This window comes from Amphiura filiformis, chromosome 2 (genome assembly GCF_039555335.1).
Source record: "Amphiura filiformis chromosome 2, Afil_fr2py, whole genome shotgun sequence".
NCBI lineage: Eukaryota > Metazoa > Echinodermata > Ophiuroidea > Amphilepidida > Amphiuridae > Amphiura > Amphiura filiformis.
Window position 1 is genome coordinate 90,193,084 of NC_092629.1, and position 19,728 is coordinate 90,212,811.

The 19,728-nt window shown below is 35.6% G+C and overlaps 1 protein-coding gene across 1 annotated transcript; it reads left to right on the plus strand.

Moving 5' to 3' along the window:
* Positions 1-4,478: 4,478 nt before the first annotated feature.
* Positions 4,479-18,747, plus strand: LOC140137579 (uncharacterized). Its single transcript, XM_072159304.1, has 6 exons — positions 4,479-4,737; positions 6,865-7,026; positions 9,222-9,431; positions 10,589-10,759; positions 14,914-15,465; positions 18,487-18,747. Exons 1-5 carry the CDS (start codon positions 4,530-4,532, stop codon positions 15,462-15,464), a joined length of 1,302 nt encoding a protein of 433 aa, XP_072015405.1. The 5' UTR covers positions 4,479-4,529; the 3' UTR covers position 15,465; positions 18,487-18,747.
* The last annotated feature ends 981 nt before the right edge of the window (positions 18,748-19,728 follow it).

The following is a 19,728-nucleotide window of genomic DNA, read 5'->3' on the forward strand; positions in this document are numbered from 1 at the left end:
CTTGGTAACAGGGCAAAGAATATCGAATTCCATTGAGCCCTGTTGACCTTGACGTATTTTGTGATGTTACCTATGTAACAAAACATCCAAAACAATGCAACTTTTCTCATTTTGATTTATTTATACTTTTTCTGAATCCTTATGATGAGAGCAAGACATATAGTCAAGATTTGACCAACTTTGAAATTTCCTGCCCTACATAATTTTGGATTTATGCAAATTAGACACTATTCCACTACTTGGACTTTTGGGGACTTTTGATATTTTCTTTAATATACTTTTTTGAAATGAATGGTGGTTAAATGGTTTCTGTTACAATTAGTGGTGGGTTAAGCCCTGATTTTCCTTAATTTGATTGGCCTACATGTATCCCTGAGCAGTCTTGCTATATGGCATTATACCTAACCAGTTATGCCAGACCATTTCTTGTTATATTCTCATCATATTTTGTTATTCCTGATCATTAACCGTACCTCATAATGCCTTGCTGTGTCTGATCATTTCTTGTTGTATCTGATCGTATGCCTGATCATTCTTGTCATGTCTTGCTATGTATATATGATCGTTCCTTGCTCTAGGAGTGCTTGATATGCCTATCATTCAAGAAATGATCATGCATATATAAACAAGGAATGATCAGGTGTAGCAAGAAATGATCAGGTGTAGCAAGAAATGGCAACTTATCCCCGGGACTTGGCCAGGCATAGCAAGACATTACGAGGAATGGTCAGACTGAAGAAATTGACAATTCTTCTGCTTCATTCCGTATTGATCATTGGCAGTAAAAGTTGTAATATTCTATGCAGCACTGCAGCTTTTTTGGCACTTCTTAGTTAACGCAACCTTTTTTCCGACATCTCTCGAATTTATTTGCCAGGTCAATGCGTCTACAACCCAGTTGAGCTCCTGCAAGCAATCAATGACTCTAAAGATTCGTATCATGAAGTTGCCAAAGTTAATTTGAAGCAGAACTGTAAACGATTAGGTCTTCAATTCCATGGTCGGACACCGGGTGACGGAAATTGCTTCTTCCACGCTGTGTCTGACCAATTGGATCTTCTTGGTCTTCCATCCCAGTCTGCGAGTGATTTAAGACAATCTGTTGTGGCGTTTATGCGAAGCAATCCAACTATTCAGGTAATATGTGCAAATTGTATTTGATTTGAGCGATTACATAATGCTTGCACTTTTTTCATACTCGCTCACCCTTTCCTAGTTTGAGTATCTCAATAAATTTAGTCCTCTTATCTATTTTATAATCCGACGATGTTATGTTATTCATGCTTTCAATGTAGGTGAACAACCAGAATATAATTTTTGATTTCCATGCACATTGATACACAGTGGTTGAATTATAAGAATCATAAGATTCCTGAAATTGGATAGCTATAACAATTGACAGCTTTAATTCTTTATGCAATATGTTATAAACTTTTCAAAAAGCCAAAAAAGACATGATTAAGCAATGCGCTTTACATAGCTTCTAATTTTTGATATTGTGCAATATTATGTTTAATGCTTCAAGTTTTTGTTTAAAGTTTTGCATTAGTTATTCATGACAATATTTGAATCAACATGTTGTCCGAGAAAACTTTGATTCCTGCAATTGGGAGCTTCTCAGCTTTAATTTTTGTGCAATATGTTATATTTTATCTTTCCAAAAAACAGTTGAGCCAAGAATGACAATGATCAAGTGCTTATAGCTTTAACTGTGATTTGTGATATCATGCAACATTATGTTGAAGTTTAAAATATTTAAATTTTCCATTACCATTTCTTGGAAATATTCCAAAAACATTTTTTGGGAGAAAATTTTAACATTTTAGCCAGCTGGAATTCTTTATGCAATAATTCTATTTATGCAATAATTATATTAACATTAATGAGAAAGATATTTACAAGTACAGAGCATCATCTTACATGCAAGCTTTCATTTTGATATCATTCAGTATTTTCACATCTGAACAAAACCTAATTAAATGTTTTGCAAGAAATAGATAGTTTAAAAAGAACAAAAAGGATTTCACCAAACAAAATATAAAGCCCATTGACATGTTAACCACTAAGTGCGTATTGTGTTGAATGATCTTTCTTTCAAACTTGGAATGAAGTGAATTGACGCATGTGTTATGTAATCGCTAATATCTTCCCAATCAGTCAATCGATTCAAGTAAAATGAGCATTATAAGTTGTAGAATAAGATGGGCTAGATGCTGGTTTTTAAATTTTTGGATTCTGATGTATATTTCTCAACTTATGACCAAACTCATTCACCTGGTAATTTTTTCTGGGACACCCTGTATAGTCAGACAAATGTTAAAAAGAAGCACAGAAAGTTCATTTAAACAGTAAAATACAACTTTTAAGGTTACACAAAGAGCGTATAAAAAACGATAAAAGACGTATAAAGTTGTTCTCTAAAACAGAGTTTTCTCAGTAATCAAATATCGCAGCGAGTGAAATGTTGGTGCATTGGATGTAGCTTAACATTTTTGTGTGTGTTATATACAAATTATTAGAATAAATTCGAAAATCCTTCGTTTAAAGCATTTTTACCCACCATGTTCACAAGATCAAAAACATGTTCCATGAGGTTTTTTTCAAATGTGCGCTCCGTATAAATCCACACCGAGGGATTGTTTTCTTCTTTTTCGTATTGTATTACAAATCGATCAAAGAAATAATGTTGCCATGGGGAAGAACCAAATACAGTACCGATTAAATTTTAAAAGCCCGTTTTGGGGGAAAATTTTGGAGAATTTGCTTGAGAAAAAGCTGGTTTGTGAAATTATCGATATCTTGATTACTAGACGTTAATTTAGACATCTGAATACCTACATTATTTCTCAACATTCTGCCAATTGCTATTCCATTTGATTTTCACTCCAAATTGAAGCTAGTTTTGCAAAAAACGAGGTTTTCCTCCATCAGTTTGTTCAAAATTTCAGCGCCGACATGCGTGTTTATTCTAAGAGCCATAATGCGGACGCGATTGTAATCATGTTATTGCATCCAATTACAGTTAAATCATCCGCTTTGAGAACAGTGAATTGTGTAAGCTGATCTATGGCCGAGTGGATAGAGCGTTGGACTGGGAATCTAATATGAACTATTTTTGTGGGTTCGAGTCTCCGTGTGGCTGAATTTCCTTTTTTTTTCTCTTTTCTCATTTTTACTTCCTTTCTTTCCTCTTTTCTTTCTCCTTTCTTTTTTCATTTTTTTTTTTTCATTTCTTTCTTTCTTTCTTTCTTTTTTCGTTCATTTTCTTTCTCTCTCTTTCTTTCTCTTTTTCACTATTTCTTTATTCTTTCTTGCTCCTTTCTTTTTAGTTTTATAGTATTTGATTGATTCGCTGAGTGCAGTGAATCGTGATTGATTGTTTTTCACTTTATATAATTCAGAAATTTGTAGGCCTGCTAAGTCTGTCTTGTTGATTTTCATCCCAAATTCGATTTACAAATAATTGCTTTTTGATATTGTTGTTGTTGCCTACCCTTACATTGTAATCAGGGGAATAGCAGCATTGATTTCATCAAAGATATCAAGGCTATAAATTCAAAATGCCCCCAATCAATTTTAAAATTTATAAAATCCTTGTGAAAATTGCGAAAACGGCTTGTGCACCCCGGCATCCGAGCTCGGGCACGAAGCTAAGCCAAGTTTCATAGCCTTTTCATGTCTTGACCGTGGATCAATATTCTATTGTAAGTAGGCCTCACGTCCCGCACGCTTGTTCATTTTCTGCATGGCTGTTTCTGTTATGAACTTACGCCCTCTGAAATCAAGCGCATGAAAAACTCTCGCTAACCTTAATGAACTTTTAACAGTAACACACAACTTTTAATGAATGTTCAACATGCCTTTGTCTCATATTTTGAATTTCAGTTAAAGGCACTAGTAAGTAATGAAAACCTATGCCACAAAATCTGGCTTTATTACACTCAGAAAATTATTTTTGTTACTTTATCATTTGTTTTGAAATGAAAATAGTGAAACATTTATCACATTTTTAGTTTTTGCCCATTTTGCCATTTTAGCCGGCAAAAACTGTTTCTGCCAAATGGAAAAAAAAACTGTGGTTAAACCATGTTTTTTTTTACACCTGCAGCAAAAACCTGCAATTTGCAGGGATACGGTTTCCACTTAATATATTCGTTTATTCTGGCTTTGCTAAATAAGGTAAACAAAATTTAAAGACATAGTAATTGAGATTTTAAAATGCATACTAAATGGTACACATGTAGAAAAGAGGACACTTTGTAAGATCATTCAAGAAATGGGTCCCTCCTAAAATGTAAAACCCAAATAATTGTATGGCAGTTGTTGTGTGAAGGTAAATCATTATATGCAATGATATTTTATGTTCAATGTCAGGGTGATGTTTTTATAATTTTATAATTAGTACACAATATTATAATGAATGTAATGTCATATAAAATACATTACCATACATTTATATTATACAGGGGCCCGATGGTACAATCGAATTCACTCAGCTATATCCAATTTGGGATGGATATTGTGACCAAATGGCACAAGATGGTATATGGGCTGATCATTTGGTGCTTGTGGCAACTGCGTATCGCCTGCAAAGAGACATCAGGGTAGTGACAAGCTCTCCTGAGGGCCAAGGTGATGAGGTGGATTGCTTGATTGCTTGTGGAAGTTTTAGCATAGAGACTCCAATTATGGTAGGCCATATATGGGAGTGGCATTACCAAAGTCTGCAAACTGCAAGTAAGTGAGCTGGGGTCTGTTGGAAACACATAATAATTGATATAAGAATTATTATTGGGCTATTCCTTTCATAATCCACACTACCCTCTGTGGAAGATTTAGCTAAAGTCTTCCACAGAGGGAGTATGAGTTTTGAATAGAATAGATAGTTGGGTAACTTCCATTTGAAATACATTAGCACTGGCTTCTGTGCTGTACTCTGATACCTGTATGATGATTTTCCAACTGTAGCACGCTCGGTGCTCGCTCCACTCGCTATTCGAGAGGCATCGCGGTTTGTGGAACGGGGCTAGTTCTAGAAATACTCACTTCAGTTGTGGAATATATAGGTAAAGCCATAATACAGAGGGAGTTTGCATTTCAAAATGATTAACCCTGACTAATTACATTTGAAAAAACATATTCCCTTTTTGGAAGACATTCCAAATTCTTCCACAGGGGGAGTGTGGATTTCAACTGGAATAGCCCAGTTTGTTCACTTGATTTGTTGGGAGTGGCCTGCATTTCCTTAATTTCTGTTGCTATATTTTCTTTCTGTATAGGCCAGCATGTGTATACAAATGTTTCTGATAGACCTAACACAATTGAGTCAGGTATCTGTATTGCAGGGGCAACTGTATCAGGGCTGTGATTTCCCACGGATCAATCCAGATTTCCGGATTTTTATGTGCCCCGGATTTTAAAAAATCTTCTTTCTTTTTTTTTCTTTTTTGTTTTTTTGGTTTTGGAGTGTCCCTGGCCCTAGAACTAAATGCTAGGATCATTCATGGTTGACCTACAAAACATATTGTTTGTGTTTTTAATATGTAAAGTGATAATTTGTGTTCATGTCATACTCTTCCAATAATTTCAAAATGGACAACACTTCAATACATTTTTAAATCGTTAATAGAGTATGGCATGGACACAAATTATCACTTTGCATATTAAAAACACAAACAATTTTTTTTGTAGGTCAACCATGAATGATCCTAGCCTTACCTCTAGGTCCAGTAACACTCTGAAACTGAAATAAAAACTTAGAAAAAAAGTTTTAAAAATTTATTTTTTGGACCCCCCAAAATTCAAAATTGAAAGCACTGGACCCCCCCTCTCCGTGTGGAGCGAGAGTTCCACTCGTTCCGCTTCGCAATTTTATTCCCTGTATGTGCATATTATACTTGATCCCGGAATTATATGAATGAAAGCAAGGTTTTGTTAATGATGGAGCAGAAGCCAGATGCACAATATTTTTATGACAAAAATACACATAGAAAATCAAGGCCTATCAACAAAATATTAACATCAAAACCCCGGGCATCAAACCAGACTTTTGAATAATGGTAGTTCTGAAAGCGACCTATTTCCAAATAATTAATCTAATTGAGCACCCCATACATATTACATAGGTATGATAGTAGTAATAATTATACGGTACCATATAAATATCACTTGCTGTAAATAAAAAGGGACTCACCATTAGATTTCACGAAGCGTGGAAGATTTTTTAAGAAAAAAACTTAATCCACTAGTGAAATGGAAACAAAAATTCATATCCACTGATGAGTAAAAATAATAATCCCCCACCCAACTGTATAAAAGTATACTTAAAATAAAATAGCTATCAATTAAGGCATTGAAAAGGTGGAAGACTCATTGAGATTTTTGATGATTTGAAGGCATCAAATTTTAATTTTGTTATTCTTTACCCTAAATGCTGAAATAATATTAGTAATAACTACCGGGAAGGGCTTCTGTCCATTTTAAGCTTTTAAGCTTTCACTTTACCTTGTTATTTAAAAATAACAAGGTAAAGTGAAAGAAACTCCACTGGCTATTTTGACCGTTTCGACCATAGAACTCCATGTTAAAACATGGAGTTCTATGGCGGGCTTATGACTTTATGTCAAAATTGCTCTGTTGACCTATAAACACAACAAATGTGGCTGATTCCATTTAACTTAACTTAACTTAAAACTTAAGGTGTAAGTTGGGACATGTGTAAACATTTAATACAAACATGCCAAAAAATCATGTTTGAATAAGACTGTACATTATGGCTTTAACCGAAATAGTTTTGGATATAGCTCCCATGAATTAATTTGAAAACTGAATGAGTTATTTCTGTATGTTTCTTCTATTTTTCAGTAAGCCAAAGCCAGCAACCACCAGTACCAGCCGCATCACATGTAGCATCTCATCAAGCATCTTCATCAGATGACGTAGCAGACATTGAAAAAACAATGGGAGGTGTTAGTGTGACTGAGAATTATGAGACAAAGACAAGAGATGAGCACCTGCATCATGATGGTATTATACTTTCTCTTTTTGTCCATTAGTGGTAGTAAAAAGGAATCTACATTTAAAAAAGAGCCCACTTGGGTTCTCACATAGGTGTATTGTAACTCAGGTTTTGTACACATCTGTAAAGCTAGCAGGGAATGCCACCTGCACCTCAAAAAAGTATGTTTACAGAGATAAGATATTATACAATCATTACACCTCATAAATATTCATGAGCAAATCTTGCCACTTTATTGGTCAATCACAAATGACACAACCTATTTCACCGTGCGATGGTTTATATAGGGGAAATAGGGCAGTAATTTGTTCTTGGTACTGGCTACAAGCCTATCACCCCTCACCCTCCAGGTTTGGGGTAATAGGTCCTCAGCCAGTACCTTGGGAAAATAGTTTGCCCTATTTCCATTCTAACCATTGTATAATAAACATCTATTCAAAATGGGGCTATTGTATTACAAATCTGTAAAATGCGTTGGAAGCAGAATTTATTTCTGCGCATTTTGACATCTCATTTGATACAATAGCCCAGAAAACAATAAAACACCAGTCAATTTAATGTAATCAGGTCCAGATTTGAAAGTTGCACTTACATACAATACAAAACACTCAGATATCATTACACAGATTTCCTTCCATTATACTAACTGAATACAAAATCAATACAATTTAATGCAACTTTCAAATCTTGGGTTATATTGATTTAAATGTATGCTGTAACGACAATATTTAGTCAATTGCTACAAATGAGGTGCAAAAATGTGCAGAAATAAATTCTGCTTCCAACGCATTTTACACATTTGTAATACAATCACCCGTTTTTGAATAATGGTCATTGTTTAAGGGGGGGTTAGTTACTTTTTTTGAGATGTTTACTACATGGTTAGAGGAGATATTACATGAAGGAGTAACCCACTTATGAATCCTACCCAGCAGATTTTTAAATTTGGGCCCCTGGGGCCTGTGACCTTTAACATCTAGGACCAAGATCTTGGTCCTAGATGTCAAAGGTCACAGGCCCCAGGGGCCCAAATTTAAAAATATGAAGCATGCTGTTTCTCAGCAATTAAACCAGCCTCAAGTCTCTAAGTTGGTACAGTGATAGCCCTAAGGGCACTCTACATACGGTATACAAGTATACATGAGCCTCATATGTCATCTAGTTTTGGCCCAAATGTTAAAATAAGGGGCACCAGAATGACAAGGCTAGCTTTAAATATACAAATGTGACAGGGCTCATATGTGGCACACGTATGGGCCAAATGTTAAAACAAAGGGATGGTTGTTTCTCAGTAAATAAAGCAGCTACTGTGCTCTGAGTTGGTATACTAAATTGAGCATTATACCTTAACATGTGGACATGATCCCCATAGGTCAAATATTTTAGGGCCAAGGTCCCTAATGTTGAAACAAAGGGCCAGCCCTTTCTCTGCAAATAAAGCAGCCTCAAGTGTACTCTGACAACATGTGGGTATAATCGTATAAGCCTCTCTAGTTGTTTTTCTCACTCTTTTGTTTTCTTCAAGTTTAAAAAAATCTTTTTTGGACCCCCTAAAATTCAAAATTGAAAGCACTGGACCCCCCGCCGTGTGGAGCGAGAGTTCCACTCGCTCCGCTTCGCAATTTTATTCCCAGCCAGGATTTTTTTTAAACCATCAATCACAGCCCTGCTGTATGTGCATATTATACTTGATCCCGGAATTATATGAATGAAAGCAAGGTTTTGTTAATGATGGAGCAGAAGCCAGATGCACAATATTTTTATGACAAAAATACACATAGAAAATCAAGGCCTATCAACAAAATATTAACATCAAACCCCGGGCATCAAACCAGACTTTTGAATAATGGTAGTTCTGAAAGCGACCTATTTCGAAATAATTTATCTAATTGAGCACCCCAAACATATTACATAGGTAAGGTATGATACTGTACAATATAAATATCATCTGTTTTAAATAAAAAGGGACTCACCATTAAGATTTCAGGAAGCATGGAAGATTTTTTAAAGAAAAAACCTTGGCCCACTAGTAAAATAAAATTGCTGCCAATTAAGTCGCTGAAAAAGTGGAAGACTCATTGAGATTTTGGGAATTTGAAGTCAAAGGTCATATTAACCCAAATAGTTTTGGATATAGCTCCCATCCCATAAATTGACTTGAAAACCTAATGAGTTATATCTATATGTTTCTTCTATTTTTCAGCAAGCCCAAGACAGCAACCACCAGTACCAAATGATTATACCCTTGGTAGGGGCCATCGGATTCCCCCAGCGTACTTATTCACACCACATGTAGCATCTCATCAAGCATCTTCATCAGATGATGTAGCAGACATTGAAAAAACAATGGGAGGTGTTAGTGTTACTGAGAATTATGAGACAAAGACAAGAGATGAGCACCTGCATCATGATGGTATTATACTTTCTCTTTTTGTCCATTAGTGGTAGTAAAAAGGAATCTACATTTAAAAAAGAGCCCACTAGGGTTCTCACATAGGTGTATTGTAACTCAGTTGCACTTACATACAATACAAAAACACGCAGATATCATTACACAGATTTCCTTGAATTATACTGAATACAAAATCAATACAATTTAGTGCAACTTTCAAATCTTGGGTTGTAACGACAATATTTAGTCAATTGCTACAAATGAGGTGCAAAAATGTGCAGAAATAAATTCTGCTTCCAACGCATTTTACACATTTGTAATACAATCACCCGTTTTTGAATAATGGTCATTGTTTAAGGGGGGGGGTAGTTACTTTTTTTGAGATATTTACTACATGGTTAGAGGAGATATTACATGAAGGAGTAACCCACTTATGAATCCTACCCAGCAGATTTTTAAATTTGGGCCCCATCAGGGCCCAAATTTAAAAATATGAAGCATGCTGTTTCTCAGCAATTAAACCAGCCTCAAGTCTCTAAGTTGGTACAGTGATAGCCCTAAGGGCACTCTACATACGGTATACAAGTATACATGAGCCTCATATGTCATCTAGTTTTGGCCCAAATGTTAAAATAAGGGGCACCAGAATGACAAGGCTAGCTCTAAATATACATATGTGACAGGGCTCATATGTGGCACACATATGGGCCAAATTTTAAAACAAAGGGAAGGTTGTTTCTCAGTAAATAAAGCAGCTATTGTGCTCTGAGTTGGTATCTAATAGCACTAAAATTGAGCATTATAACTTAACATGTGGACATGATCCCCTTAGGTCAAATATTTTAGGGCCAAGGTCCCAAATGTTGGTTACTCCTTCAGGTAATTATACACGCAATTAGGGTTAGGGTTAGTTTAGGGTTAGGATTAGGGTTAAGGTTAGGATTAGGGTTAGGGTTAGGATTAGCTTACCCGAAATAATTGCATGAAGGACCGACCCAAATGTTGAAACAAAGGGCCAGCCCTTTCTCTGCCAATAAAGCAGCCTCAAGTCTGTGTACTCTGACAACATGTGGGTATAATCGTATTTGTGTGCATATATAAGCTTCTTTAGTTGTTTTTCACTTTTTTTTTTTTTTTTCAAGTTTAAAAAAAAATTGTTTGCATTTCATTTCTTATAGATTCAAAGATGGACAGTCAGCACTTGTTGTCTCTTCAAAGCGGAAATTCCAGTGATCAGCCAAATGAACCAGACGGAGCCAATGTTTTTAATGTTGATGGACACAGAAATAGAATCTTTGTTGGACATATTATCAATGTGTACTCTGGTAGATTTCCACCTTTGGATAACAGTAAGTACCATATAATAATTAAAAACATAATTTTGCCTTTTTTGTGGCCAAATTAATATAAAGAGTTGCAAATTTTCACAAACTTTTGTGCATTTGTCTTGGATATGTTACATTTTTTTTTAACAGGACAAGGGGACCCCACTTTGCAATTTTGTCCAGTAACCTGCTTTGACCACTATTAGCACAAGTAATGAGTGAATGATTGTATTCGCTGTCGTAGTGCACGTTAGAATATGACCATTGCTAGATCAACTGGCTCACGCTTTCTTTGTTGCGAACCACTGATCGAAATGATCACAACAGAAAGCCTATGGTATATCAAAATTCGGAACAGGTGTATGAGCCCAGGCTTGAACCAGTAACCAATGGTTACTAACATGCACTACGGCAGCGAATAAAAGTATAAAATTTTTCTTATAGGTTCAGATGTAGTGTGTTGTAGATTGTAGTTCATTGCATTTTAACAGTATTACATCTTCATTTGATTTGTGTGGCCAATTAAGCGAAATGTGTTTTTGACTAGGGGCCACGTTTTAAACTTAAATAACTTTGGGGCCCATAAAATTTAAAGGGTGAAGCGTGAGTCAAGCATAATGGGTGTGGTCCAGATGCCCTTAGGGCCCTTGGTGACAGGCCAGGGGCAAAAGCCCCTGCAAGCTCTGGGGTAGGTTAAAAAATGAAGCCACAAGAAAGTTTTTTTTTCAAGACACATTTCTTCCAAATATACTCAAAGAGCCTTCTGAGCAGTAATATAGAGATTAAAATCTGTAATATTGAAAAAAATAAGAGACATATGATTAGCACTACGCTAAGCTTTCTGCTGTTGAACTGTATTCCGGATCCAGAACATCATGAATTTTGACACAAAAGATGCTGAATTAAATTTAAACTGGACTTTGACCAAAATTGATGGTGCAATATTTGTGAAATCTCACAATGACCCATGAATATCAAATTTAACAAGGCCCTGTCTGTTATCAGTATTTTTTATATATTTTTTTTTTCAGCAATTCTGCCTGTTGAGAACTAGTGTTATTTCGATGCATTGAAATCGGAATTGAATGTAAATTGATTTTGGTCACTTTTGCATTTTGATGCATTGCATTGATTTAAAATTGAATTGAAATTATTTTAGTTGATCCAGAATTTGATTGGAATTGAATCAAAATAACTTTAAGTGTTGAAAAATTGAATTGTAATTGCATCAAAGTGATTTTGAGAATCAGAGAATCGAATTGGAATCAAATCAATTAAGAATTGAATTGGAATCAATATTTTAGTGTATTTTGATTCCAATTCAGTAGGCTACATAGTTGCAACTTGCAAGCTAAGGGACGCATTCATTAGATATTATTGGGGGCTAGGGAGTTTGGGTCAGGCAGAATTTTTTTTTTTTTGCACGAAGTTGGCGTAAATTTTTTTTTTCGCTGCCTTTGGAGGCAAATGGTTTTTTTTTACGCCTTTGGCGTAAGTTGTCTTTTTTTCAATTTTGATGTATACCTTTATACAGAGCTGGGTAGGGGAAAATTTTTTTTTTTTTGCTCATCAGTGAGGCAAAATTTTTTTTTACTCATCAGTGAGGCAAAATTTTTTTTTTTACTCATCAGTTAGGCAAAACTTTTTTGTTCAAAAAACTCCCTAGCCCCCCGATGATATCTAATGGTGCGTCCCTAACTTAATTTGAAAAAGTCATTAAATCTGCCAAGTCATTAGTTACTGCCAAGGCCAAAAGAAACTTGTCACATTTTTTACAAGGTCACTCATTAAAATTCTCCATGATTGAAATGAACAATATTTGATTTTGTACACAATTAAACTTGAATAGTCTTTACTTTGCACACAGGTAATAAGAATTGTCTCAATCACAAAAAGAAAGGTGCATCAACATCACAATGGTCTCTTAATTACTTATATGGGCTGACTCAGCCTGAGTAAAAGGTATTCAAGTTAACCTGTGTAAAAACATTGTTCATTAATTTTTCTTCAGAATTTTAATGAATGTCGTTATAAACATGCAACAAATTTCTTCTTAGAAACTTAACTGATACAACAAACAATACAACTGATATTGATACAACTGAACTGAACTGATTCAACAAACTTTTGTCCATGCTGATAAAGAACCTAAAATTCACTGCATTAGATTTCAAATCAATAGGTGGCAGAAGCAGTTCAAGCAGGGGGATGGGAGGGGGACACATCCCCTCTCAATTTTCCAAAGAAGGACAGTGTTCCCTAAAAATCGTAATGGAACAAAAAAAAATAATGCAATTATATTGACCTGTCCAAATAAACAATGTGTTTTGCGCAAAAATATGGTTAAAATGGCAAAATTAAGCGCCCTTCGCACACTCTGGCCCACCGGCCACCGAATAACAAAATTCTCCATATTTTTGGGCTAAAACCATCTGAAATGTAATATTTTTCACATGCTTCATACACAAATGTCCCAATAAGACCATAACAAAATATGTTTGCCCCTCCTCCTAATTTTAATGCTTCCACCGCCACTGTCAATTAAAAATAAACAATGAGTTGGAATTGAATTGAATTGTAATGCAGGGTGAATTGAATCAAAATAGATTCAAATTTAATTTTGATGCATTGAATTGGAATTGAATCAAAATGATTTGAAACAAAAAATATTGAATTTGAATCGAATCAATAAAAAAAATAGGGAGAGAGAATCAAATTGAAATTGAATAAAAAACCAATTATGAAGTGGAGAATTGAATCTAAATAAGTTTAATGGCAAGTGAATTGAAACTAATTGAAATAAAAAAAACTGAATCGCAAATAGCATTGTTGAGATCTGTTTTAAATTTGTAAAACAATAGCGCTCAAAAACAATATTGTTCAAGGTTGCCCCACAGGGCTACAAAGAAACGATTAGCGCTCAAAAATAATAGCAATCAAGCTTAAACTATAAATTAGCCCCCAATAGAGGGCAGGGCCTGAGGAATGAGGGAAATTAAGGGGTATAAGGAAAAAAAGGACAAAGAAAAACGCAAAAGAAAAAGAAAGTTATGGGCTTTTGATAACTAATCAATAACTACTAATACAATACAGGGTCCCATTGAAACACATGTGAAAAGGCATCTTTTTCTTTGTGAGATTTGAGACCTTTTCGGTAACAAATTGAATATAAACTACCACCAATCGATAGCAAATCAATGAAAATTTAATGTGTTTTAATGTATGGGTAGTCTTGTGATTAAATTCGGAGATATGGACATATAAACAGCATCATCATTATATTAGTTCTGTTCGCAAACTTATATTTAAGCTATAACGTGCTTACAAGTCCACATAAAGGCCCAAAATACCTCTTTAATGATTTTGTTTTTACCGGAACGCATCCACATTTAATACTGCATGTGCGGATTGATTTAGAGGTGTGCGCTCTTCTTGCCCTGCTGGGCCATTAGATATTAAAACTATATTAAAAATTAGTTGCAATTCCTCACTATGGGAATTTCTGGCCTCAGCCCTGCCGGGCTTGTGGCCTTGATGTTTTTTGTTGATACTGGGCCCCCAGCAATGCGTAACCTTAATGTAACATTGACCAACAGAGGGCATGATTCTAAACATGAGAAGCTGAACAGTATCCCATGTATTTTTGTATGGGCGCACAGACAGCAGGATGAGTAGAAAGGTTACATTTGGACCAGGGGCGTAGCCAGCTTTCTTGGTCAGGGGGGGCAAAATAAAAACTGTATGTCTTTGAGCTTCCCGAAAAGGGCCTTATTGGGATGATGTGCACATGCAGCACTGAAAAAATGGTATTTTACACTATTTTCGCCCATAATCTGGCTAAAAAAGGGCTTCATTGTTACAATGTGTGCGCGTAACGCGGAAAAATTTTGTATTTTACACTATTTTGGCCCTGACTTTTGCTAGAAAAGGGGGTCATTGCCCTTTTTCTTTTCCTTGGCCCTCCTGATTTTCTCTTTCATTTTTTGTCAGAGGGGCACTTTTTCTTTCATTTTTTTTTCTGGGCCCCCCCCCCCCACCCCCGCTGGCTACGCTACTGATTTGGACAACTGTTTTGTAAACAACCGTTATGTTCAACACCTCTAGAGATGACAACATCAAAAGAAAAAAGAATGTATGAATTACTTAGTTACAATTTGTCTCTTACTCTTATTCTTTAGGTGCCATGCCCAGGATCATGCCTTGTGAAAAGTGGCTGATATACTATCATCCATCAGACAAGGCTTTTGCAGAGATGACTAAGAGAAGATTGGAAGACAAATTTTGTGGTGACATACCTGCCATGGTGAATTTGTGGGATGAAGTCAGAGGAGGCATCCTAAAAGCTGTTGCTCATGGAGGTTCGACAAAACTACTGTCAAAGTTTCTTTGTGATTACAACTTTTCAGTCATCATAAGAACAGATAAGTTTGCTGAAAATGAGGCACTACTTGTTAATGCCCTGGGTAAAATTTCTGATCAGGATCGGAAGAATCAAATACTGTCAACCATGTTTATTTTAAATGGAACAGAACAAAGTCTCCATGAATGTTTCGAGAATCAAGGTCCCATAGTAAAGAGATTCAGCAGTGATTCTGTCAGCAGTGATAACTCATTTTGGGAAGACTTCCTACATTGTGCAGTTTCTGTAAACAGAACATATACAGCACCAACAATTACTGTAGCAGAAAGGACTGCCAATTCAAGTGGAGATGATTTGTTTATTGATTAAAGTAAGTATTTTTATTGTGATAAAATATGATAAATCAACAATTTTAATTTGTTCCCTCACCAGAATTTAATTTTTTATTATAATTATTATTAGTATAAGTGTTATTATTATTAAATAATAATTCTTCTTCTTCTTCTTCTTCTTCTTCTTCTTCTTCTTCTTCTTCTTCTTCTTCTTCTTCTTCTTCTTCTTCTTCTTCTTCTTCTTCTTCTTCTTCTTCTTCTTCTTCTTCTTCTTCTTCTTCTTCTTCTTCTTCTTAGTAGTAGTAGTAGTAGTAGTAGTAGTAGTAGTAGTAGTAGTAGTAGTAGTAATAGTATCATTATTATTATTATTATTATTATTATTATTATTATTATTATTATTATTATTATTGCACCTAATTATTATCATTATTATTGCACCTAAGGCTTTCACCTAATTGGTAATTATGAACTTGGGTACCCAGAATTGAATTTTCGGATAGGAATCCAGGTAACCAAATAAAAAATTGGATAGCCAGGAACTTTGGCATGGTTAGAGCCTATAGTTGCACCAAAATAACAATAATAATAATAACTTCTAGTAATAATAATAATTCTCTCACTATGCATTATATTGTGCATTATCTTCACTATGCGTTGTTCAAAGGTCATACAAGGTAAAGCCACAATTTCTCTGTGTTACAAAATTTAAAATATGCGTTACAAACTCCACCATAAAGCACTGTAAAGTTAAAATAACATGTTTTATAAGTGTATTTTGTCTTAGCTTTTACTGTAGACTGTAGTATGGCCAGAATCGTGCATCGTAGGCCTATATTGAATTAATGCTAGAATGGATTGTTTAATGGTCGATTACTGCTAAATAATCACTTTTCTCTGCTTTATTTTGCAAATCAACACAAAAGTTAAACATTTCAAATTTCCGTGAGTAAACCCAGAATTCCGTGAATTTTTTCTGTTTTTCCGTATTCCTAGGGTCCTAAGGAATAAAAAAGTCAATGGTCATAAATCTGTAGAGATATTAAATGTCAAAATGGTCAAAGAGTACAAATGAAATTGTATAGGTAAAATGTTCAAATTGCACTGAAAATGATCTCAAAGTATCCGTCTTGTCAAACAGGAACAGAAAATGTATAGTTTGCCATATCTACGGCCCGGGGGGGCACTTCAATTTGAAATGGATATAGGTGTAGGGCTGGCACTTTTGCACTAAGGGGCATTCGGTGAGAGCAAAATGTAAAAAATATGGGGTCATTGGGTGGGAGCATGATTTTTGGCATTCGGTGAGAGCAAAATGTACAAAATGTGGGGTCATTGGGTGAGAACATGACCTTTTTTTAAACGGAATCTTTGGGTGAGAACCGAAATAGCGCCACAGAAACCTCGAAAATTGAATTTCTAGTTCTAAATGGCTTCAAATTTCTTTTGTTTTTTCAAAATAAGTAACAAAATCAGTGATAAATGAAAGTTGCTGTTCAAATTGAACTTGTAAGGGTCCAGAGGATGATTTAAGCACTTCCCAACATTCCACTATGTTACTTGCGGTTAGCATATCTGTGTGAGCGAACATGACACCACTACTCGCCCACTGCATATAGACGTACTGCACATGCATGGTTTAATTTGAATTTGTACAGTTATATTTACATAAAAAACGCTGTGAAGATGCTAGTCGATTTCACATTTTATGTTATCTACAGAAGGTGTGAATTATCCTTTAAACACACATCACTTTTGTTCTGAAATCGACCAAGTAATAATGACACACGCACAATTCTAAAACAACATGTTTTGCACAGAGTTCAATGGGATTTGAAAAGTAACAGTCAACATTAATAGGTAAATTTTCACGGGAAAATTTTCTGGACACGTGACCAATGCGTATCAATGTGAGTGTAACCTCGAGCCTGCTGACCCCCGGTGGTGACCTCGCTATTCAAGTCTTAGTAATTTTGAATTGGAATAGTATTTTTGACCGCAATTTTGATAGAAATTTGGGCATTGCAAATTTATTGAATATTATGTTATCTTAATTTTTTCACAATATCATCAAAACGTAATTTCAAAAATATCTATCTACGGAAAAAAATATTTATCTACGGAAACTCTTACCATAACATTATTAACTTGGCATAAGTAACTTATTTTGCCTCAAAGGAAGAATTCTTCCTATTCAAATAAATTGAAGAACACCGCTGTGCTCGGGTCACATTCCATAACGCTAATATGTCTGCGCCCATGGGTGTCACTTGTTAATTTTCCCGTGAAAATTTACCTATTAATTCTGACTGAGTAAAGTGGCAGTTGAAACTCTAGTGATAACACTTTTGCAGTACATGATGGGGCTTCCTTAAATCATCCTCTGGTAAGGGTCTTTGGGTGACAGATCAAATGGGAAAAATATGGGGTCTTTGGGTGACAGAGCATGTGTTTGTAAAAAAATATGGGGTCTTTGGGTGACAGCGATGCTGAAAAAGGGGGTCAAAGTTGGAGTGCCCCCCGGGATCTACGAAGTCTAGCATATTCTGACCTCTGAACTGTCAATGTTACATATACTGTATGCCTCATATGATATATAGGGTTGTTGAATTTGGACCCATGATTCTAGAATAAAATGACTTCTTAATTATAGCAAACTATACATTTATTGTATCAATATATGAAAAAGAAGAATTTGATACAATTTTTATTCAATTTGGAGCATATTGAAAATTTGACCCTTGTACATATTATTAATGCCCTTTCACCTGTTTTGACCTATACCTCATTAACTAGTCATCTTGGAGATGCATGACCATCAGCATTTTTATTTCTTGGGACCAGAGGAACGTACAACATGGGATATTTTATAACCAAGAGATTTGATAGCAATGTTTGCACAGTATTTTTGTTGGACGTGAGAGCACATCAGACACACCTAATTGCATTCTGAATATGAGGAATATCCTGATATCAAATAATTTTGATTTTTTGAAATTCGTGATATAAATACAAATTTTATGGCAAATTATTAAAAATTAACATTTTTTATATTTTTGAAGGTCCATCGTTTTCGCGATGTCAATATCTCTCAACTGAAGCGAGATGTTTTAGCGTCACCTTTGTTTACTAATCTTATGGACAAGCATGCTCCAGAAAAATCTTGTACTCGTGTTCTGCATCCTCACTGCCTGTGGTATACCGATGAACTTCGTACGGAAAAGCAGGAACTACGGAGTTGGGAGAGGAGTTGGAGAACCCCTAAGCTGGAGGTTCACAAGCAGATATTGAATGACAAGGCTAAAGACTACAGAGTGATGCTTGATTGTTCCAAGAACTACCTTTCACAAGACTCAGAATCTGATCAAAGAGATCTCTTTAAGGTGGTTAACACTATGTGCTTCGCCAGAGGAGGCTTAAATGCACTATGATTGGGAAATCAGGAAAATTTGCATATTTAAGCGTTTCCGCACTGTTTTCCAATGCCTTTTAGAGCGTTTGATTTAAAAGTGGACTGGGGTGAGGATTTTGAAAAAGTGGAGCTTTTTGTAAAAAAAAGTGGATTTTTTTTACCTTTTATGACCAAAAAGCCATAAAAACCTCTATTTTTTCGCTCGCTATGCTTGCAAATGGGATTTTTGGGTCAAAGGAGGGGACTTTTTTGGCTTTTGGCAATTTGGGGGGAATCTTCCCCCTTGCCCCTCCCTAGATACGGGCCTGTGCATGGGTTACAATCAGAGTAACACTTCTCGCGTTTCACAGTACGATGAGCCTCCAGCGGAGGCCAAAATACGCAGTGCATCATGGGAAAATGAGTCGACATCCAAAGCCCGCATAATACGAATACAGAGGTTTTTATGCCTTTTTGGTCATAACAGCAACATGCATCATTGTGGGTTTAAATGTCATTATAATGATGTTACATGCGAATGCACAGTAAAACAACAATTTACAACTATAGTAGATCCATTTTCTATCTATTGATCACAGGGAATCCTTCATGGAGCTGTTTTCAACATATTTATTATCACACTGCCATGAAAATTCAATAGCAGCTAGAACGGAGATGTTGACTCTGGAGTCGAAAATTTGACTGCCAAAAGCAACCGCTGGCGGCGCATCGTTTTGTGAGACACAAGAATTGCAAACAGCCAAAAACCCTGGGAAATATATCAGGGGTTTGTGTTGGCAAATCCTAGGATTTGTTTGTCAGTGGTGAATCCAGGGGTTGGGGGGACTACCTCCTGTCAAATCAGAATCAAGCCTATTTCTGGGTACTAAAAGTAACAACATCTTGGCGTTAG

Bases quoted from the DNA above. Each gene is read 5' to 3' on its own strand.
- LOC140137579 (XM_072159304.1), top strand. From the start codon at position 4,530: ATGGCACAAGATGGTATATGGGCTGATCATTTGGTGCTTGTGGCAACT. The intron at 9,432-10,588 runs GTATTATACTTT...CATTTCTTATAG, and splicing joins TGAGCACCTGCATCATGATG to ATTCAAAGATGGACAGTCAG. The intron at 10,760-14,913 runs GTAAGTACCATA...CTTATTCTTTAG, and splicing joins ATTTCCACCTTTGGATAACA to GTGCCATGCCCAGGATCATG.